At 37.1% G+C, this 23,467-nt stretch overlaps 3 protein-coding genes across 3 annotated transcripts; 2 read left to right on the top strand and 1 right to left on the bottom strand.

Annotated features, from left to right (window-relative positions):
• Positions 1-13: 13 nt before the first annotated feature.
• Positions 14-2,673, top strand: LOC146451448 (nucleoside diphosphate kinase B-like). The gene is made up of 5 exons (XM_085099011.1): positions 14-242; positions 335-436; positions 1,911-1,970; positions 2,317-2,369; positions 2,502-2,673. The coding sequence occupies exons 1-5, from the start codon at positions 108-110 to the stop codon at positions 2,617-2,619; spliced, it is 468 nt and encodes a 155-aa protein (XP_084955137.1). The 5' UTR covers positions 14-107; the 3' UTR covers positions 2,620-2,673.
• A 1,499-nt stretch (positions 2,674-4,172) lies between these two features.
• Positions 4,173-20,429, bottom strand: LOC146451447 (sorting nexin-25-like). The gene is made up of 21 exons (XM_085099008.1): positions 19,551-20,429; positions 17,732-18,118; positions 16,343-16,709; positions 15,538-15,574; positions 15,266-15,348; positions 14,328-14,375; positions 13,941-14,019; positions 12,881-12,933; positions 11,637-11,810; positions 11,093-11,203; positions 10,437-10,522; positions 9,818-9,862; positions 9,618-9,657; positions 9,172-9,197; positions 8,367-8,437; positions 8,053-8,119; positions 7,615-7,741; positions 7,102-7,156; positions 6,582-6,634; positions 5,988-6,035; positions 4,173-5,277 (listed from the first exon to the last, which is right to left on the bottom strand). The coding sequence occupies exons 1-21, from the start codon at positions 20,426-20,428 to the stop codon at positions 5,161-5,163; spliced, it is 2,952 nt and encodes a 983-aa protein (XP_084955134.1). The 5' UTR covers position 20,429; the 3' UTR covers positions 4,173-5,160.
• An 86-nt stretch (positions 20,430-20,515) lies between these two features.
• LOC146451446 (putative ATP-dependent RNA helicase DDX41) lies at positions 20,516-22,312 on the top strand. Its single transcript, XM_085099009.1, has one exon. The coding sequence runs from the start codon at positions 20,665-20,667 to the stop codon at positions 22,291-22,293; it is 1,629 nt and encodes a 542-aa protein (XP_084955135.1). The 5' UTR covers positions 20,516-20,664; the 3' UTR covers positions 22,294-22,312.
• Positions 22,313-23,467: the final 1,155 nt, after the last annotated feature.

Raw genomic sequence — 23,467 nt, 5'->3', positions numbered from 1 at the left:
AGCCCACGTGGCGTTAAGGTCACTTTCAAAGGCATCTTCCTGAAGGGTTGGGTTGTTCTGTAAGAGCTGTGTTGCAAGCAAAAAATTGTATAAGAACTATTGCCAGGATGTCCGCCGATGACAACACAGAGCGAACATTTCTCATGATCAAGCCAGATGCGGTCCACCGAGGGCTTATAGCCGATATCATCAAGAGATTCGAACAGAAAGGTTTCAAACTTGTCGCCATGAAATTCGTCAAGGTATGAGTTGTCTGTTGCTTGTTGCCTCTACTAGGAACCTATTTCCTATTTTTCACAAATTTTTCATTAATTGTTATTTTGCTTCGCTTAAGGCCAACGAGGAACTACTGAAAAAACACTACAAAGAACTGGAAGAGAAGAAATTCTTTTCAGGCCTGATCAAGTACATGTCTTCCGGCCCAGTCGTGGCTATGGTAATTAGCTTCTGTCTGTGTTATTCATAAAATCTGTTTGCTTTTCGTTGGCAAACGATCAATTTTTCAACTTGTATTTCACTGAAAAGTAGTGAACTCGTATTTTTGGTATTAAATTGTGGGAAAAATCGACATCAACTCTTTCACCGGCAAATAAACATGTACATGAAGTATCGGTGCCCATAGTTCGAGTGTCACGAAATATGCTGTATGTTACAATTATTGCAACAAATCCTTATTCGTTTATATGCAATATTATCGTTCAAAGTACAGAAATCTTAGTGTAGCTATTGATAACCCACCATCCATCAGCACATGTGGGAAGCATGCGAGTAAGCTGCTCATTTCAACTTGTGCCCAGTGGGGCAGGGGTGTGTGTGTGTGTTTGTGGAGGAGGGGGTCCCTCATATAAGCTATGCTACCGTAAAGAGGATGGTGTCCATGCTGACCATTCATAACTTATTTTAACATTTATGCAATCTCCATTATACTTACTGTAAGGGTTTCTTTGGTACTCCTCCCTTGTGCCATCTTAATAGTAGTTATTGAACATGTTTTGAATCTTATATCATGGGGAAAAAAAGCAACCTTTCCTAAAATTTACCTAGCAAAAAATTTGGTATGGCGTTTACTTATTTTTTTACTTGATGTTTCCATGGCAACAAGATATTAACAGCCATATTAGTTGAAATCTGGGTTAGCGTTGTTCATGTATAGTTGACATAGGGCACCAACTTGAGAAAAAGTAATACTCCCTATCTTTTATCAAGCACACTGCGATTCCTAAACTTAATACAGTCAAACCTCGATTATCCGGACTTGTTGGGACCTCGGTAAATTGTCCGGATAATCGAGAGTCTGGATAATCGAAAATATGAATATTAATGAGATAGAAATATTAAAAAAAAGGTTACATCAACATCATTTTAATTGTGAAATCTTCACAGCCTGTAACAAATGAGCCAATCGGATATCAGCTAAACGCATCAGGGTATTTCTTTGTCTCATCACACTTGTGAGTTTTGAAAAGCACAAAGGATAATACGCTGTTTCAACAGTCTTTTGGAAGGATTATTGGGCTTTTTGTGACTTTGAGTTTTCAAGATCACAACTAACTAATATTCATGAAAAAATTGGGACCAGAGAAAAAAGTACGGATAATCAAGGTCCGGATAATCAAGGTTCGACTGTGAGCCCAATCCTTACCCCTGCCCAGCCTTACATGTACTAAAGGAAATTGTTAACATTGAGTAACCTGCTTCTGCTCTTCAAAACTGTTCAGAGGATATTAATTTTTAGGACTGAATCTAGCACTTAACTTTGAATTCTCAATACACAGAATTACTGGACTAGTTCTCCTTGCACAGTCTTGACTGCATCTTGATTGTTCGTCCAGTTCTACTGTTACATTCAATGAACACAGAAATGGCTTCCTAAATTAAATTTTTAACTTGATATCTACATGTATGTGCAGGTTTGGGAAGGACTTGATGTTGTGAAAACCTGCAGAGCTATCTTGGGTGAAACTGATCCAGTGAGTAGCAATTAATCATGCAATTGATCTTCTCAAAGAGTTTGTTTAATTTCAGTGATCTAGCAAAGTTTACGTAGAAGATTATTTTTTATTGGCTTTGGTTGTGTTGGGTGAAGTACAGCTGTGCTATCCTGGCTTCTACTCACAACAGTGAGTGCTCCATGCCACAATATGACTATTCAATATAGATTAGGGGCCTATCCAAGGTTTTACTAAGGAAGTGAGAGTATGCCGAAATTTTGAATTCCTGGCCAATCCAGGCCTTTAGAGATTTCAGAGTGCGACCAGAAGTAGGCGTTTAAGTTTACTTATCACATTTATGCCACCGCTCATTTTTCATTTACAGGCAAAGTCTAAGCCGGGCTCAGTTCGGGGAGATTTATCCATTCACATTGGAAGGTTTGTTAAATAATTTTCATTCTACTGTAAACTGGATTTCTTTTTCTTCAAAATAATTTTTTTATGTGTAATGTTACATTGAATGCTCCCTTTATTAAGTTTATCACATCTTTTCTTGTGTGCTTTTTTAAGGAACATCTGTCATGGAAGTGACAAAGTGGATACAGCAAAGAAGGAAATCTCTCTCTGGTTTAAAGATGAAGAACTTGTGGACTGGAAACCAGCCACCCACGAATGGATTTATGAGTGAAATGTCCCAGTGAAAGTGTCAACTGTTAAAAATAAAATTTGAATAATGAAAAGCCAGCTATGATGTCTCATTACATCCGATACATTGCTCTTTGGCCAACAGCCAGAAAAATGCTCCAGTTTAAGGCTGCAGTGCAATGCTGGGTGTTGGCTCTGGCCAGGGTTTGAACCCACAACCTCCAGATCAGCAGTGTAGTGCTCTACCAAAATAATGAGTTAACCAGGCATGGTTGTCTTTTCTTGACAGTCTGCCACAAAGTCTGTCAGTTGATTGGCATTACCTTGTTATAAGAAATTAACACTACATGAAATTAACGTGAATTATTAAAAAAAAATTTGCATTACTTTTTGTTAATTTCCACATCATTAAAATTAATAAAGTGGTGCATTAAATTCAATAGAACCTTCTCCAAAATGGCAGGCGAAAATTCAAATAAGTTAAAATTAAAAACGTATACCAGCACTAGAAAGAGCACTTTCACTTTAGTAACCCTGCAAAGTTTCAGCATATCAGGTGTAATATCGGCTGGAAAATGTAAGTTGAAAAATGAAAAATTTACAGACGTTTGTATCACTGGGGGTACTGTATGACGTATACCTATAAATTTGTCAAATTTCCTCTTACATTTCCTAAAGCTGATATAACACCTAATATGCTGAAACTTTGCAAAGTTACTAAAGTAAAGGTGCTCTTTCCAGTGCTGGTATCAGTTTCTCTTTCAGTTCAATTTTAACTCATTCAAATCTGTGGCTGCCATTTTGGAGAAGGGTCTATTCTTGATTCTGTGTAAGTCACATTAATTTCCCTCATTTTGAAATTTTAACACCTCTTTCACGTTAATTTCCTTTATTGGAAAGTAATTTTACCTTCAATTTGCATTAATTAATACGAGCGTTAATTCCCTTTAATAAGGTATATGTTTCAGCCTGGCATGAGCACCAGTGTCTTGGTCTCTGTGTCAGCTCATTCTTGTGGCTTCACTGCTTGCCCAAACCAAATGCAAACCTGTTCACAGACAGCCTGGCTGACATGTCTGTCAACAAACAATACTCAGACTCCTCCTGTAATTAGACTCTTTATTTATTTTTTCCAAAAGTAAACTTAAATACATAAAGGTAAATTCATAAATAAACTTGATTTATTGTTAATAATCAATTAACAAATATAATTTTATCTGTACAATAAATTAAATCTTAAATTTCCATAGCTTTTATCCACTAAATTGTGATCTTAGCTTCCTGTACTCATTTTAATTATGCATGTAAGATTCACAAAAAAATAATTTCAGTCTGTAATAAAGAAGAAGTGAATAAATTTCGATTATGCAAAGTACACTGTAAATTTCCATAAATGCCTTTAATAAGTGAGTGGTATGAAATTTTTTAAAACCAATTTGGGAGACAACAGACTTTGAGTATAAGTTATAACATGATAGCGCACGTGCATCCTAATCTAATTCCTATTGGCGTCATCATGGTAGATTTCTCAACATACGCACGGCTGTGTGTCCATCCGATGACGTGTGCAAGTCAGATGGGGGAAGCATGTGCGCGCTGTGTTATTATAAAACTTTTACAGCGAGACAACACCATAAAAAATGTATATTTATAAGAGCTTGAAGCTTAAAGAAACGTTAAGATTAAGCCGATATGAGAAACCATTTTCGCCTCTTTTTTTGTACAGAGAATTTTGTAATTAAACTCGAACAAGACCTGTTTTCCAGGAATCATTTACTTTATTTTCACTATGTTATAAAAGAATTGGTTCATGCTTTTAGCTGTGCGTATATCAAGTTATGGATGCACGCAGGAAGTTTGGAGAGCACTCAAGAAGCTAGAGTTGTCTTACGCTTCTCTTGTGCTCTCCAAACTTCCTGCGTGCATCCATAACTCGATATACGCACGCTAAGCATGAACCAATTCTTAAGTATACAGTGAAGAAAGATCATGTGACAGCAGTGAAAAATCCATGTTACAAGAATGATGCATGTCCAAATTATACAACTCCCGCCCCCATCACTAAGTGCTTATGTCACTCTTTGGTGATCTAAAAAGGCTCTCGTATCTAAAAATAATAGGTTACAGCTTCCAATCATTTTGATCTGAAATTTACAGTACAGACTTAAAAAGAGACCATGACCACTAGTAGTTATGGTCTTTACATAAAGAACTTAAGCATAGGCACAGATATGTTGGACGGAGTCACAATTCAGAAATTAGATCTGCATGCTGTTGAGTTCACAGTTGTAGAAAAAGGATGCCTAATTAGTAAGACAAATGGATCTCTCGAACTTAATCAGCAACGAATGTGGACCTGACTGTTTTGTCTGCAGTTCGTAGAGACAAGGAGTATTTTTAATAGAATAGTATTGGTTCTTTTTTTTTTTTTTTTGTATTAGTACCCTAGAATTTTATTATACTTAATATTTATTTGGTATTTACTGTCTCTCCCATTCAAAGCAGGTATGCTAATAAAGTACTTTGACACAAATAAAGTTGGTGCTGTGTGTGTTGTGTGTTTGCAATGCCAAATGCCAAATATCTAAGTACTACTCAAAGGCAAAGCTGATTCTGTATTCTGCATTATCCTTGCTCTCTGCTTGACTTCTTCTGATATGACTTCAGGGCAAAGAGTGAACAGAATGAGCTCAAAAAGAACCTGGAAAAAAAAAAACAAGCCGGGTGAAACAAAGCAGCCAAGCTTCTCTATGGACGAAAGGACTCTTTAGAACTGCAAGACTGTGATCAGAGTTCCTTTCACCTTCCTTGTCTCTGTTGCAGGGTCCTTTGGAACATGTAAGAATCAAAATTTTGACCTGAAATTATTTCACTCCAAATCATATTTTCATGCACAGGCAAGCTAGGAACCAGTGAATATTATTGTCATTTACAGTGTAAATCAGATCAACACATTAGGACAGTTATTTGACTAACTTGGGAATGTGAATGGAATGTGTAGTTCCAGAAAAAAATCCATGCCCATCCCCTGGGAGGTCATTAAAATTCCTAGTTGGAGGGGGTCGTGAAAATCAAAATTTTAGAGGCAAACTCTGAAGCCAAACCGGAATTCCCAGGGGGGAGGGGGAGTGCAAAACAAAACAACCTTCCATGAAGGGAGTATGGATATTTTATGGAACTGCACACAACAATGAAAATTGTTAAGAGCTGTTTGCAATAACAAACTTTTTTTTATTATTAAAGCAAGCTCTGATCAATAACAGCATCTAAAAATAACACTATGAACCAATGAGAACTCAAAGCAACTACATGTAATCAGCAACAAGTGTGCGGATGGCAAATTTTGGTTTAGCAAAAAGTACTTCATCCAATTGCAGCGCAGGTAATGGAAGAGTTTGGTATAGTACTCACATAGAAGAGGTGTTTGGTAACTCTGACATCCTGAAAAGCTTCAAAAACCTGAAACAACAACAACGAAAAAAAAAACAATGATGAAATTTTCACCTAAATTATACTTTTAGACAGTTACTTTATTAATAAGCTAGTTAGATAAAAGTACTGCTACTGTGCACATATGTTCTACTGTATGATGATGTTCATGGTACCCACAAATTGAACATCCAAAACCAACCACAACCATTTGAGAGAGCACTAGCGAGTGTGGACAATAAGCGAGCCAGCGAGGCATGCGACGCATGTGAGCCAGACGTGCGAGGCATGAACAAAACATGTGAGGCATGCGAGGCATGAACAACCTTCAACATAAATGCTAACCATTAAGCTAACCAGGTAGCTATTTAAGCTAACCTGAATGCTATTTAGGCTAACCGGAGTGTTTTTTAGGCTAACCTGAGTGCCTCGCACGTCTGCCTCGCATGGCTCGCTGGCTTGCTGGCTCGCAGATTGTCAAGACCCGCACTAGCTTGGGGGATTTCACATTGTTTTACCAAAATACTGGAAATACAATTACCACAAGTTATTTCTAACAGTTGCTGCACACTGTACCTTTATAGTTCCAAGTTTACTGTTTTTCTTGCCCACGAGATTCTGAAGGACTTCTGTGGATGAAAAAATATTACCAAATGAATATCATGCAAGCACACCACAAATGCAGTTAAATCTTGTTCAGTCCTTGCTGATTGCCAGAGAAAGGAAATAATTCCAGTTGGAGGGCAACAACAATAACCAAAGCATTTAAGGAAAGGGAAGATTTTTGAATTAAGGATTGATGTGCTGTGTTTGTGGTGTGTCTGTAATATTTTATTATAATTAATATTTATTTTAATTAGTACTTTATTTGTATTTACAATAATTGTTTACAATATTAATATTATAATTGTTAAAAAAGTGCATGCTCTTGACCAAAGGCAGCTTTCAATGACCTCTTTTAAGATTAACTACAGTAACAAGTGGATGATTAAAAATTAATTAGAGTTACAACTGAAAATGAATATGAAACATTACTGAACTGTGCAGCCTTGCAAAATAATGCACATTGTGCATTACGTGTTTCATTTTTGCTAACCTGGGATGTTCTTCAGAAGTTTTTGTCTTGCTTTCTTGCTAGTTTCAAGTTTTTCCTGCAAAAAGTGTCTCCTTGAGTAGCAATACACAACCTCTTACAATCTCAGAATCTTTAAATTAACTACATGTACATGTACAATGTACTAGGTGTTAAGTTCTTCATAAAACTTCTATACCAGAACTTTTGGTGTGGGAACTCATCCATAGAGAGATTTAAACTTGTGTTTAAAGTAAATGGCAAATGTGAGATTCTCATTGATGTTTTCTTACAAAAAATGGATACGCAGATGAAAATAGTGCAAAATTATAAATATGACCTTTGATGCTATTTGCAAAACTACTGAGTTTTGCTAAGAAACAGCTTCAAACAGCAAAGGGGAAATATAGGGTAAACTTGGTCATGTGGTCATTCCTGCCGTTTGCCTTATGCTCTCCATCACTGCCTACAGCTTTGAGAAACAGGATGCTAAAAATGCTGTGAAAACAGAAGCCAAAGATTATGAAAAATACTCACCACTTCAGTCCTCTGTGCAGCAGGTTTTGCCAGCTCCCCTCCTGGCCAAGTGGAATCACGAAACAGGTGAATGTAGTACATCACCATTGATTCAGATACTAGCCACTCAACCATGCGATGAATTTCTCTAAACAGGAAGAAATGATTTCACTCAGCACACAATCTAGTCTCCTTCACAGCCTCTTGGGACGGAGTCATGCGTGGGGATGGGGAGCGTTGTGTGACTCTGGCCTGAGCGGCTGTGAAGGAGACTACACGCAGTCAAAAGGAATTAAACTCCATCAGGTGGTGAACACACTGTACACTTTCTTAATTCTTCGCTACATTTGTACTTTTTAGCATTAGAGTGATCTTGGATCAAAAATCTGGATTCAGATTTTCCCAAAGAAAGTTACGCACCCTAAGATTCCAAACATTTCAAGTAACTTAATAACTCACTTGTTGATGGTGCCTCCAAATGTTACTTGCACAAATGCTATTAAAGTTCTTCTCAGCCACTTGAAAACTGAAATTGCAAATTTGTCTTTTAATATTAACAAATAAATAAACTATGGTTTACAGATACTGCAATATTCTCATAAAAATGTACAGTTATGTTACAACTTATTAAGCATGAAAGCAGTTGTTTTATAATGAGTGACACAAAACACCAGTTTACATATAATTGTCACAGTAAAAATGTACAGTTGGACTTTTATTATCTGGGTGTAAAATAATTATGTGACCTCAAAAGCAGCAACAACACTAATTACCTCCTTTCAGTTCAAATATTTCCCCAATCAAGCCATAAAATGGTTCTGCTATAGAATCCTTACGCAAAGCACTGTAACGTAAAAAGTCAATGATACAGGGCTGTCAACCTCACACGTCTTCAAATATGGAGAATATCACTTCCCTGGTCAGCAATAACAAAGCGCCTAACAGAGGCGTCGCATCAAGGCCAAATTCACTGGTTCAGTAGGGAAGGGGGAGGGGGGGGGGGGGCAAATGGCAAATCAATTATCCAGGAGATCACAGACATAAATCTGGAGACCGGGAGATACGGTTCAAAATCTGGAGACTCCCGGATTATCCACGAGAGTTGACAGCCTTGGTGATGGTTATATGCAAGGCATGCTACTTGTTGTTGCTAACAAAACATTGCCAACCACAAAGTGTATGAACTCTACAGTTGTATATAATTTCAAAAACTCATTAATAGTTCATAAGCCCATTGACCTATCAAATGGTCAATAAAACATCACATGCAGTGGTTTTAAAACCTGATAAAACCTCCTCCTTATTAGTATGTGGTGTTTAATGTTTTTCTCATATGCTAATTTCCAACGTTCACAAAAACATCATTGTTGTGAACTCTCTTGACACACGCTTTTCCAGGAATATTTTTGAAGCCGTTCAAGAAAACTTGCAGCACGTCTTTGATGGGGTTTAAAAGTACCACTCGGCTGCGCCTCGTGGTTTTAAATCCCGACAAGACACTACTGCTCGTGTTTTAAACATTACATTATATTCATGAAGTTTAATTTTATGACAATAATATTGCTACAATATATTTACCTATCCTCCTGATCAAGGCCAGTTTCCTAACAAGAAAATTAATATAGAACCTGTTTGTGAGTTATTCCACTCAACTACACACATGAACATGTATACTATAGCATGTGATATTAAAAAATAATTAAATTTAATTACAAAAAGTAGTTTATACTTTACCCATTCTAATCAATGACAAATATGACTGATTGTTAGTACATTATTTTGATAAAGGTTTTAATTTTTTCTTGTTGGACCGCAAAATTCCTTGATCTTCTGCATGTTCTTAATTCATAATAGTAATAAAATTATTATTTCCATGTGCTCTTAAAGAAGTTAAAAGTGTAATTTGTTGTGATGTTCCACTGACATAGCAAACAAAAACATTATTAATTTATAAAACTTAACATTATTCTTACTTTCAAAGACATTATACATGAAACTTATAAATTAAACAAAATGTTCCATACCTCATCAGCCTCCTCAGCTGGAATGATGTCGAAAGGTAAGCTATTGTGAAAGCAAAATTTACAGTTACCTTACATTAAGAAGTTTAATTATGTAAAAAGTACAGCAAAAGCAAAAGTAAAACTATGCCATTTTATAACTTTAAACAGCAGTGGCCTAAAATGGTACGATCACTGCAGTTTTAAATATTAATAATTCCTACCTTTTTAACACTGACAGAAGGGAAAACCCTTTCTTGGTTGGTTCACTGAGTTCAATAAACACACAAAAAAGAAAGAGTTGAGGTATAAGTTGTATTAAAATTATTTATGATCACTGTAAAATCCAGCCTTTATGCACTATAAGAAATTTGAAGCCAGCAGATGTCATGGTTTTGCAATAGGGACCTTAAGCTGTGATGGCGATGATGCAAGCAAGAACATCGGAAAACAATATTATTAATCAGCAAAACACTCATTGTGCAAGTGCATTAAAATTTATACACTTTGGTATGTCATTTCTTTGTCGTCTGGAAACAACAACATTAAGTGACCAAATTCAAGGTTTTATGGAGAATGTGAACACACAAGGGTAGATTTTATTATCTCTTTCCAAACTTGAAAGCCGCCCCTACAATTTCAGTTCCTGGTTATGTCGCAAAATAAATTGGTTGGAATTATTGCAAGTTAGTTCAGAGAAGGAAAATTTAATTTTCAAGTTCTGTTTTCTCTGGCATTCCCCTTTTGTCATTAACAGTCACATTATTATAATTTTTACTAACAGTCGTTTCAGGGAATCCCCAAGCAAATGGAATTATACAAAACATTACAAACTTTTATTACCTTTGCTTCTTCAAATGTTCGGGACTGGGGCTGAGAAATGAGTAGAGTTCCTCACTCAAGCACAGCTTTTCATCTGCCAGCAACGACTTCCAAGAAATTACACAAAATAAGATTACCAGCAGAAAATGAAACGATGTCTTGGTTCACCATAAATCTTATGTTAGCACTAACCAGAACAAGTTTGTTTTCTTTTCAAAAGACCAGGGCTTGTACTACTCTAGACAGTCTAGCAAGCATATTTCTGTTGGGGTTTTGTGCATTATTAGCTTTTTGACTGTTTTCACTCTCGTCTCAATTTCCATGTGTTCAACGGCAAAAAATGCACAAAACTCCAAGGAAATGCTTGCTATGCAGGCTAGTACTACTCGTGTGCAACAGAGATATATTTTATATAAATGTAAATATATGAAACATATATTTTGAATTGTTACTACACAAATTAAGAACAGTTACTACACAAATTAAGCAGCTACGAAAAGAAAGCCTGAAAAAAAAATCAGGCTCGAACAGATTAGAACCCATGACCTCTGCGATGCCGGTGCAGTACTCTACCAACTGAGCTATCAAGCCAACTGGGAGCTGGTCATATTGTGAGTTCGTAAATAAAATATACCTGTGAAGGATGAACAAATAAATGTAAAATTTATTTATGCTACCTGCAGATACTCTTCCAATGCTTTTCTTGATCTTTCCAGGAACTCGTCATCAATAGACTTATACCACTTCTTTGCAGGTACAGGTAGTTCACGAGTGAGCCAAGCACAGCACTACAAGGTGCAAAGATAACGCTGTCACATATCTACAGCACCTACATTCTTTTACAGCTGTTTCAAAAAGAGTTAATGGGGACCTTAAGAAAGGTCTGGTTACCAAACTAACTGAAATTATGTGTTTCTTAATCTTGGAAAACTTACCTCAAATAGTTTTTTTGGTCCGAATTCTTTTCGGACTGGAAGCCAGTGGCTTATGAGGTCAGGGCCTCCCCTGGATTGTAATATGACAACCCGGTTTTATGCAGGCAAAAAGAGGATACATGTAAATTATATTACATTATAAAATAAGTTATAATGCAATATAAATATAATTTACATGTTTCCTCTTTAATTTCTGCGTGCATAAAACGGTATTAGACAAGGAGGCATAGTACTCTGTATCTACAACTATAGTTAATACCGTAAAACTTTAGCGATAAGTAGGTACCTCTTTCAGCTTGACATGAAGAGTCTCAAAATCTTTAAATCTTCTGGTTACAACCCAGCCTTCTGAATTAACAGCAGTATCATCTCCGTCTGTTGACTTCCCTGCATTGCTGTCACCTGCACTGTGAACCACGATAGCATAAACTGGAATGGACCTTTCACCGTCTGGGTTCCACTGTGCAACAAATCAATCAATCAATCAATCATTTAAACAAATTTAAAATTAACCCTTTCACAGTGCCTGGACAGACAACTTTCAAAGTTACGGTGTCACTGGAGGGTTTTAAAGGGTCAATAGACCTATGTGGTTCTCTCCAAAATACTCCTCTTAAGTTCGCCATTCAATTTGTTGGGTCTAGAAGCCAGCTTTCTCTGGCGTTTGACAGGCTTGGGATCCCTCTCTTATCTGGAACACTCCTTTAAGATATGATTAACATACATCCCGTATTTATTCGATTAACCGCCCACCTTTGAATAAGCGCCCAGGCTGAAAGCCCAAAAAGTAAATAAGCGCCCACCCCACCCCTTCCCAACAAAAAACGTTTCTGTACTAGCCTAGCTAGCATGAAGTAAGAGGGACATCAGTTCAGTTCCAAAAATGGTTTTAGATACGGTAGTCAATGAACTTTTATATTGTTTAAGGCTTGTTTATGTTAGCTTTCGCGCTTTGTTTTGTCTTCTTGAAGTGAAATAAACTTGTTATCCCTTGTTTTGTTATCCTCTAAAATGCCCTTGCTTGCTGAAAATGTTGGCAATAATAAGTGCCCACCCTCGAACAAGCGCCCACCCTCATGGGCCTAAAATTAAATAAGCACCCAGGGCGGTTAATCGGATAAATATGGTACAGCTGTACTCTCCTCACTCAGGGCTCTATGTTTCTTATCACCCTGGTTAGGAGAATTTGTTTAAAAATCTAGACATTTTATCTTTAATGATCATTTCCTTCATTCTCCTAACCTGTATGTTTGCTTATTTTAAGTAGTGATATTGTAAGAAGAAATTAGATATTAGTCACTATTGGGATTTCAAGGGTTAATAATAAGCAGCCACTTTCTATCATTTGTGTGTAAGCATACATGTAAAGGTATCTGTGGAAAACAAATGAAAAATTTGTACAGCTTTCGTTTTGTTTGGTCAGATGTGAAGACAGAATGATGTCAATTATTAATTTATTATCATTCTTTACAATATTATAATGTCCAAATGCTAAAAGATTGCTCAAGCTTTATAATATTGTTAATATACCTCCACACTGGGAATCTCTATCTTCCATTTCCCCAAATTTTTGCACCATTGTTCTTGCAAAAAAGAGCAATCAATCAATCAATCAATCAATAAATTAACAGGAATATGAACAGTTTACACAATAGTCACTGATAATAACTTGAGCCATTAACATGTATACAACGCTGTTCAAGTGTTAGATCATGTCACAAAGTGATGCAGAAAAAGAACTGCATTTGATTCAAGTTAGCAAGATGTCAAGACTTGAAGTATGGAGATTTTACTGACAGTAACTTAGAATTCAAAATAATATCTGCTAGCACTCAGGAGGTAAGAAAATAATGTGTTTTGAATTATGCTAAATCAGTGCAATGTACATGTCAAGGGATCAAAATATTAAGAAAATATTATTTAACTTAATTATTCCACGGGCATGGTATAATGAATTATGATATCCCATTGCCTACATGCAAAAATTGAGACAATTCCGAAAAAAAAAACGGCCTAAGATTCGACATAGGTCGGTTATGCTCTCAGCCCTTCAATTATAAGCCAATGAAAACTCTGGAATTGTATTTTTTCAACTGTAATGATCCAGTTTTTGATAAAAATATGAGACATACTTAACAATAATCGCAATAACAATAACAGTGGAATAATTATTATTCCACTCATGCTAGTTGGATATGAGATGATAGATAGCCAACAAGGCACATAGTGCCGAGTTGGCTATAATCATGTCGTATCCAACAAGCACGAGCGGAATAATTGTTTTATTTAAAACAACCAAGAAATATTGCTAGATCTTGCTGATTTCGCTTTGCAAGAACAACCAGAAGGCAATTTATGGTTGCTATTTCTCGCACATGGTATAATGGCTCATATACCATAACCGCTAAGCCAATCAAATTCCTTGAATTGCATTATACAATAATTCAGTTTTTAATAATAGGTGTTATTGAACTTGTTATCCCATTATCCACTGACTTTAACCATCGCAATAATAAAATTATTATTTATATTTAATTTTAACAGCCTTTGACAGAAATAAGTTTTTTTAGTGACTTAGTTCTGTTAGTACCAGTTCTCTCCACATGAAATTCCAGTTGCATTCTGTCCATTTTTAATTTCTCAATCTCTCTTTCTATCTGCTCCATTTCCTGTGAAAATGAACAGTAAAGACAACCTTGAGAAATCAAATTACAGCAACTACCGTGTCGTTATTGGAGGCAATGAGAAGGCAGAATAGACCAGTCTAGTATTTAATGTAAAACAATGATAACAGGATGATCAATAAGAGATAACTGAGTCTAGTCTAACAATACAAGTATTCTTAAGTATACGAGCAAGGTCACTAAGCTAAGTAATGCTAAGATTATGGGCTAATCCCACAACTACATAAAATTGACTTGTACGCCTCCAATCACAACAGACTTACAACACCATAATTTATGGAAAATGAGCTTACCTGTACTCCAGCTCCATAGCTTCTCTTTACTAGTTCTAGTTGCTGTGTCTGGAATGAAGTGTCCACTAATTATTAAAGAAATCTTTTATTCCTCATTTTAACAACTATTTGGTAAAACCAACCAACCACTCAAATGCCATGAAATAGATGATAGTTGTGTACACAATGAAAATTCTCTCAGAAATCTTTTTCCGAGAATTTTCATAGTGTACATAATTTATCATCTATTTTATAGCATTGGGTGGTTGGCTGGTTCGCTAAATTTCTAAGTGTACACAATGCTTATTTAATATGCTTGCGAGATGCAGGTAACTTAGCGGTTAATGTGCTTGCGTGATGCAGGTAATTTGCTGATATGATGAGTGTCCAGTGTGCTAGCGAGATGCAAAGTCCTGAGCCTTGTATCCCCAAGCCTGTGACCTGCTCACTACATGAGTGACCCATAGCTCAGTGATTAGAGCATCCAGACTAGAAACTGGAAAGTCATGGGTTCAATTCCTGCTGGGGGCTCGGAAATTTTTTTCCAACGATTTTTCATCATTTACATATTACGTATTTCATAGTATTTGGTAAAAATTGTAAATAAAATAAGTGTAACATGTAAAAATAATTCACAATCATGCATATGGAAAAACTCAAACATGGGATGATGAAATAAAATGATTTGAATGTTCAAATGTACACATTTAACAACATCTATTACTGTTCAGAGGCTCTAGCCAAATGTGCTAAATGCCTGTTAAAACTTTGACAGCAGAAGTATCTGACTATTTGAACCATACCAACCTCATCCCGGATAATTTTACATATACCTGTTAAAACGGTTTCAACATTTTATTTTGCTTCAGAAATCTATGGGGGAAGGAAACTTGACTGACATATTAAAAAAGTAATACAGCACTGTATTAAAACTAATTTAAAATACCTACAATTATTACCTTAGAAGCAAGTCTTTGATCCAATACTTCCAACTTGTTCACAATAGCATCACTCCGCTCTTCCACTGTGCTTGGCTTACGTCCTATTTAGCATTTACGGCATTGCATAACATGTAATGTTTTAATAATTTTATTAAGGAGCAGTGTAAATGATTTAGTTAGTAACCAAGATTATCACAATAAACAGCATACACGACAGGCCATTAAAATAATTATTATTTAATTCTATTAAAACGTGAATGTAGGTATCAGAATTTTTACATTTTACCCACCAAGCTTTGGGGTTCCATCACTTTCATCTCCTTCCACCTAAAAGTCATGGTAATATTACAATAACATTAATCACAGTGACTAAAGAAACAGTGCAACAAGTTACAATAAATATTGGAATAAAGATTATGTTTGTTCGCTATAACTAGGACTGTTTAGAAAACAAACAATTTTAAGTTTTGAACAATATTACAACAACATACTGAATCAGGGCTTAGCCAATTGAAAACAAAAATGTTTTGACAGTACCTATGTTGTAGGATAGAATGAAACCAGGTTAAAATGATTTCAAAATTTATAGGTTGATTTGTATTTTCCTTTGGGTTGGGTAATTTACATCTGAAACAAAGGAAAATACAAATCAACCTAGGTTGAAATCATTTTAACCTGGGATTCATTTTAACCTACAACACCTACGCCGATAACAGTTATTGAAGTGGTGCATGGAAAAAGGCACTTGGTGACTCTTGATGTCCCATCAAAAACTCCCCTTCTATACAAGGAAATGCAAGGTATAAATTTGGAAGGAGAAGCTACATTTATTTTCCAGGCACCCCGTCAATTGAAGTAGAATTTCATTTAAATTGATGCCACTTAAAGGGGTGCGTGGAATAAGGCCCTAAGTGACTTTTGATGTAAGGTCAAATACTCCTTTTGTTTCAAAAGCGAATACAATGAAATTTGGAAAGAGAATCTAGCTATTTATCAGAAGTCACTTAAGGCTTTTTTCCAGGCACCCCTTCACTTTTCCACCAAGCCTCTCAACATTAACCTTAATAGTTAATATTAATGATATTATTTAATTACATCTTCATCAGAGGTATCCGGGTCATCATTCCAGTTGAATTCCAAATCATCTTCACCCCTCTTTTGAGCACGCAAGTCATCCATTTCTGCCTCTGACTGGCACACAAACATAAAATATTCCTCACTCAGCACAAACTTGCGGTAAAACCTTTCCTCAAGATTATTAAACACCTTCTTCTGTGCTTCAAAGAATGCTTGCAGGCCATATGTTCCAGTCAGGTACTGTTCCATTCCTCGGATCAGAGTGGTGTCCAACATAACAGACTTGTCTGAAGATGGTGCAACATACACTTGGTATATTTCTTGTGCGCTTGTGTGCAGTTCAGTGTGTTTGACCAGCTTAAGATTTTCAACTGCCATCCAAAAACTGCAGTGAAATAAACAAATTAATTTTATTAAAAAACATGATCATTGGAAAATGCAATTCCAACTAGTTTTCATTGGCTTAGTGGCCATGGTATATTATAAGCCATCATAACATGCCCAAAAAAATAGCAACCATTAAAAAAAAATTAATAATTGTTTTCTGGTTACTCTTGCAAAGCAAAATCAGCAAGATCTAGCAATATTTCTGGGTTGTCTTTAATTATTTAACTCATGCTTGTTAGAAAATGAAATAATTATAGCCAAATCGGCACTATGCGCATTGTTGACTACATGTATCTACATGTACATCTTATATGCAATGTGTGCTCAAGATTTATTTAAGAATTTAGTGTGAGCAGTAGTAACCATTATCTTATCACGCCCAAGTTAAAAGTTCAAAACCAGTGGAAAAAATTCAACAGTTGGAGTAGACTCTATCTGAGCACTGGGCACTTATCCAGTGAACTATGTCACCAGCTTTCTGAACAAATGGGGCAACCTATGTAGGCTGGTAAACTGTTCAGTACTGTAATATGAAAAAATTTAGAGTACTAGTTAGCTGTTTCATGACCTCTCTAATTGGATATACATGTAATAAAATGGTACACCACAATCAAGGATTTAACAAGATTGAGGTACACCGTAAAAGGATCATTCAGGACTATGTACATGTACATGTATTCTCACTATACACATGGAAATTTCAGTTTTTGTCATGGATAACTTTTTTATCCATCACTGCAGTTATTGAGACCCTGAATCTGCCACTCTAACATACTAAACGCTTTTTCAGCACATCTTCCACAACAAACGTAACTTGCAAGTACAGTCAACTCCCTTTATTGCGGACACCCTTGGGACTGTACGTTTGTAGAGTCCATAATAGCGGGAATTTTTTTCAGTCAAACGTCTGTAATTATTTTATTTTTGTTGGGGATTTAGCTGTTGTCCGTATTATCGGGGTGTCCATGTGAGAGTTGACTGTACAGACTGTAGTTGGAAGTTTTATTAATAGTGTCAAACCTGAGCATATTCTTGCTGCCAGTTTTGTTCTGAAGGAACAACATGAAAAAGCTCCTTGCTAAGCTGTTCTCCATGACTTCAGAAAAACTCAGTACTTTGGCTTGAGGTTTTGCAACTTTGTGAGCTGGCTTGATTTTTTCTTGTCTTGCCTGTCGAATTTCTGTGGCTCCATTATTAGTGTAGTCTGGACCACCTAAAAGTTTGATGCGACGTTCACACTGAGATTTGGCGACTGTGCACTGATTAATGTAGAGCTTGAGATTGCGCGCTCTCAGCTGGGCATCCTTTTTCAGTGCTTTACCCTGCTTGTCATCCTGTCCAAACTGGTCGATTCCTTTCAAATTATTAATTGTAGTTGCCTGCATGATTTCTGCAATAATATGATACCTGGTAGGGAGAGAAATATAAAAGATATATTTGTGTTACGGGTAAATCCAAAAGAATGAATGATCACGTTGTTGGCTCATCAAGGCTGGAACTTTAAAATAGCTCTAGTTTCAATGACATAAAGCAAAGGAGAATTACATGTTGTTGACTGACACCCCGTACTTCTTCCCCTAGATGGGGTGCTACTAAGCAGGGATTTCATTATGGGTGGCGCACCGGGTACAACTGTCCTACAGGTATACCTACAGTCAAAACTCCTGTAAGCAACCACCCAAAATGCCATGATTAATTTTCATGGCCACTTAAGGGAGGTGGTCACTTACGAGAGTTGGACCAGATGGGGTCTCTTCCGGGAACAGCTCTGACAGCCTTATTTGAAGAGAATTTATTCCATGCATTTTCCCAGTTACAAACGAGCATTGCTAGGTTGTCACCTAGAGTTCCTTGTAAACTCTGAATAGCGTACTTACATACAGCAAGAATTGAGGTCAGACCATGTCTCAACTGTTCGCTTTCTAGAGGTTAACAACAATGAAAAATTATAATGCCACGCCTCAAAAAGGGGGTCGTGGTTGCTTATGAGAGGTGGGCGTTTATGAGAGGTTCCAACTATAGGGCTTTGACTGGGAAAATTTGGTGTTTTGGATACAGTAGGTGGTCTCTTATGACAGGTGGTCACACATAGAGGTTCAACTGTATATGCAATTCTTGGTTTTCACATGAGGTCACAATAAACTGAAATTCATAACTAAACACAATTTTGGGTTTTTATCCTCATCACATATAAGAAAATCTAAATTTCCATCGGCTTGCTTGTTTTCAGCAGGATAGCATTCTTTGTTTTGAAAATAGAGCAGTTTGAATTTTAGATTTTTGCGCAGTGCGTGACAGAAGGATTCCTGCTCTAAACATGTCACGTACATGAAAACATCGATTCGCCTCGTGTTTTTTTTAGGTCTGATCAGCTAACATTTAATAAAAGCGTTAATGTCAATGTGTGAAAGTTCAGCAGAGAGAAGAAAGGCTTTGAAATAGCCAAGGTAAACTCCAGATGTTTTTGCTGGTTTCCGGCCGCCATGTTGGTGCCCATCAGACGGGGCACCAACATGGTGCCCCATACTAAAGTCTGTAATTTTCCGTGGTACATTTTCTCGAATAACTCGATTAGGAGATATCGCACAGCCCTGTGGCTTTCACACGTTGTTTATGTATTACTCTTCTACAACATATCAATTTCTTGACTTTATCTATTGAATGGTTGAGGATTTCATTTTTTCACTTACGTGACGATGTGTGAGGTGAAAACCACCTATTGAATGGCTGTAATTGGACACCCACATGACCCTCCTTCAATTACATAACAAATGGGGCCATGGCAAAACAAGCAGATTCAAGAATTTAATTACAGATAAATCCGTGTCATTAGTAATACCTGATTTGCTTCAGAGCTTCCACAGAGTTTGATGTGTTGATCATTTTGATAAAGTCTTCGTATGTTTCTGCATATGCATAACCCTGCTTGTGTTGGGCTGCAAGAGCTTCTTTTGCTTCTAAGTGAACAAGAAGAGTCTGGTTGATGTAATCTGGATCACAGAGCATATCAGCTAGTGGCTGAAAAACGGAACAAGCTAAAATTTCACGCAGAAGACACCGCATGGTGGAACAACGAGAATTCTTTGGAGGCAGCACACAGTACAGCAAAACTTCTGAAGCTTTCCGAAGATAATCGAGTTCTTCAGCTCTGCTCTTGAGGCAGGGATGGAGTACAAAAGGTAGCGCATTGTCTGAGAAGGTTCGTGTATCTGCGAGACGAAGCTGTTGGAAGTGCCTGCTCAGGATTTCAACGACATCACTAGACAGAAATTTCACGGTGTCCATGCATTTGAGTCTGTCGACAACATTCGCCGTGACAACCCACAGTTCCTCAGTTAAGAGATCAACGAAAGCAGCCTCGTCTTTTCCCAAATCGCGAAACCAAGACAGGCAAAAATCGCGAATAAACAAATCAAAAACCTCCTGGATTGTCTTATCCACCGGCCGAGAGACAACTGTCTTGTGCTTGTACGGTTTATGCGTTTGGCTTCGGTTTAATTTGGCGAGAAAACGGCTCACAGTTTCAACTTTCTTAGATGGCGTTGGCGTTGGTGGAATCCGTTGTTTGCCGGACAGCAGATAAAGCATAACGCCTGAGAAAATTCCCATGAGTGCAACCAAGCAACTCCACAATGTCGATACGAGACCTTGAAGAAAACCAACCTGCCATAACAGAGCAAAGAGGACAACACAGCCAGCGACGACGGAAATTTGCATCTTTTATGTGAGAGCAATTTAAAATTATCTACAGTCGCTAGTAGCGACACTGTATAACCTTCTGAGATATTTTAAACATTTTCGAGTGGGGATTTCTTGATGCTTTCCACGGCAAATCACCCCAGCGAAACTGAACCTTTGAGTTTTGATTTTTGTACAGCGGCATTAAGCAGGAATACGTGCGTGAGGATATTTTCTACGTTAAACCGCTGCAACAAACTTAGTCATTTTTCAAAATGGCGGAAGGGAGATCCGGCAAAGATGGAAGGAAAGAAGAATTTGTTCCTCTTAGAAAGAGTGTGAAACGAAATGCAACTGACAAGGAAGACAATTTAATGAATTCCTACTACCACGAGCAGGAAAACATTACTCAGCTTTCTGAAGAACAGGTTGATGAAATAAGGTGGCAAAATGGAATCGAAGTTCAAGGAGAAAACTGCCCCAAACCTGTAACAAGCTTCAAAGATTTGAATTTACCACTAGAACTTCAACAGTACTTAGTTGATAATGGTTATGAAAGGCCCACGTCAATTCAAATGCAAGCACTGAGTTGTGTAATGAACGGCAGAGATATCATAGGTTTAGCCGAGACTGGTTCAGGAAAAACTTTGGCATATTCCTTACCCTTGTGTGTGTTCCTTAAAACAAGGGAGCCATGCTTACCTGGGCAGGGCCCAGTAGCTCTTATTTTGACTCCTACTAGAGAGCTTATGCGTCAAGTGTCAGATCATGTGTCGGGATTGCTGAACTGTTTGATAATCAGGGCAAGTGAAATGACATTTTCACAAGAATGTGCCAATAATGTTGGCTTTGTACAGAGTGGTAGCACAAGTCAAATGAATATATCAAACATGGCAAACACAACATACTTCCCTTATAATGTGTCTAAAGGTATGCAAAGCTATTATCCACAAGGTACCAGGATGATACCTTCGTCTTACTCTTTATCTAGAGCAATACCAGTCATCACAAGGTATCAGTCAGTTGGAATTTGCGGTGGCATACCAATCTCCCAACAGGTGCAACAGCTGAAAGGTGGCGTTGATGTTGTCATAGCAACACCTGGTAGGCTACTAGACCTGTGTGAACGTGGCCTTCTCAGTCTGGACAAGGTGTCATACTTGGTCATGGATGAAGCCGACAAGATGCTCAGCATGGGCATGGAGGAACAGCTGAGGAAGGTTGTGGGGTTCGCCACTGGGACCATCAGGGCCAGACAGACACTGCTCTGGACTGCGACCATGCCAGAATCTTTAGAAAGACTTGCAAGATCTGCCGTTTTGAATCCCATTACGATCCAAGTGGGACCAGCTGGTCTGATATCGCCGACCATACAGCAAAATGTTATGTTTTTGTATCATTATGAAAAGTCAGCTAGACTTCTTCAAGTGCTGCGAAGTACACCATTTCCACCTGTCATAGTTTTTACGTCGTCCATTCAGAATGTGGATAACGTCACTGATTTGCTTAAGAGAGAACAGTTCCATGCATCAGGCCTTCATTCTGAAAAATCACAAGATTATCGTTTTAAGTTGGTAGGTGCATTTCATGAAGGCAAAGTGGATGTCTTAGTGGCTACAGATGTTGGTTCAAGAGGTCTAGACTTCCCAGAGGTAATGCATGTCATAAACTATGATTTACCAGACAGCATTGAAGATTATGTTCACCGTTGTGGTCGGACAGGCAGGATGGGTCATTTTGGAGTTGCAACATCTTTTTTGACCCTAGACTGCAAGATAGCTGAGGAACTCAAGGAGATGTTGGAGGTTATGGACCAAGTTGTTCCAAAAGAGCTTGAGAACACAAAGCAATTTGGTAAAAAGATTATAAGAACAGAATTTGGTGATAGAGTCGTGGATTTTTAATGATATTGGTTAGCATAAAGTTATTAATTATTACTGCATGTAGCTGTAGCTATTCTTGTTTGACAAATGTTATGCACCATACCAGCACATTTCATAAGTTTTTAAGTGTCTGAATGTACTGAAGGAGCATACAGGTGTTCTCTTACTGGTAGTCTTTAAAATCCTGAGCTATCAGCTCAAAAACTGCTATGATTTATGGAATCTTATAAAGAGAAAAATCCAAAATTTGAAAAATGCAACATGGAGATAAATGATAGTTTGAAAACAGAAACACAGCTTTGCTGAAACAAAGAAACGTAATCTATGTTGAAAGACGGCACTAGCAAAACTACAGCATGATAACTGTTGGGCCGACATCAATACCAAATACTCAATATCGTCAATACTGGGGTTTTCCTTAAAAATGTTGATACTTGCGTGAAATATCGGCGGTTCCGATCCCTTTGGATAATGTTCACGTGACCGCCCACTTGAATATTTGAACGCTGTTTTAGTGCTGAAAAACAATATTTTACCGTTTGTGTATGTGTTGTTTCACTGTGCTCCAAGGAAGTATTTCAAATAAATAAAAATAATAATAAATGTTATTTAACCAGGTTGACCTCTTCAGCATTAAATGCTGATATCAATAAGGGCCCTGCAAAAAAGAAAAGAACCTAAATACAGCCACTAACTTTACTATAGAATTCTAAAATACGAGTTTTAAAAATCATGACTGAGTTAAGATCCTTCATTTAATTTGGAATATCATTAAAAAGTTTTGATCCTTTAAAATAAAAAGACTTCTTGCAGTTTCCGTTCTCACTTTGGGAAGCATTAAGTTCTTCCCACTTCCCCCTCGTGTTGTGGATAGTTCTTAAAACTTCAAGTTGAAACTAAAATTAAAAAAATTAAAGTGTAAACACTGTTACTGTGCCTTTTTTGGTAACTGTTTATCGTCCATTAAGATGTTTTTTTTTTGGAGTGTAGGTGACAACACCACAGAAAAGTCTTGGATAATGACACCACAATATCACTATCTTACAGCGTGACAAGTCTCGCCGCTTTTCATTGTTTATCATGCATTATTTTTTGGAGATTGAGAAACCAATCAGAATTGGAGAATAGCTACGAGAAAACCAACTGAAGTTTAATTACGTGGATTTTGTTTGGTTTACAAACAAAAGGATGAGGT

Source organism: Pavona decussata, unplaced genomic scaffold (assembly GCF_977016875.1).
Source record: "Pavona decussata unplaced genomic scaffold, jaPavDecu1.1 SCAFFOLD_386, whole genome shotgun sequence".
Taxonomy (NCBI): Eukaryota; Metazoa; Cnidaria; class Anthozoa; order Scleractinia; family Agariciidae; genus Pavona; species Pavona decussata.
This window is presented reverse-complemented; position numbering and strand designations above follow the sequence as displayed.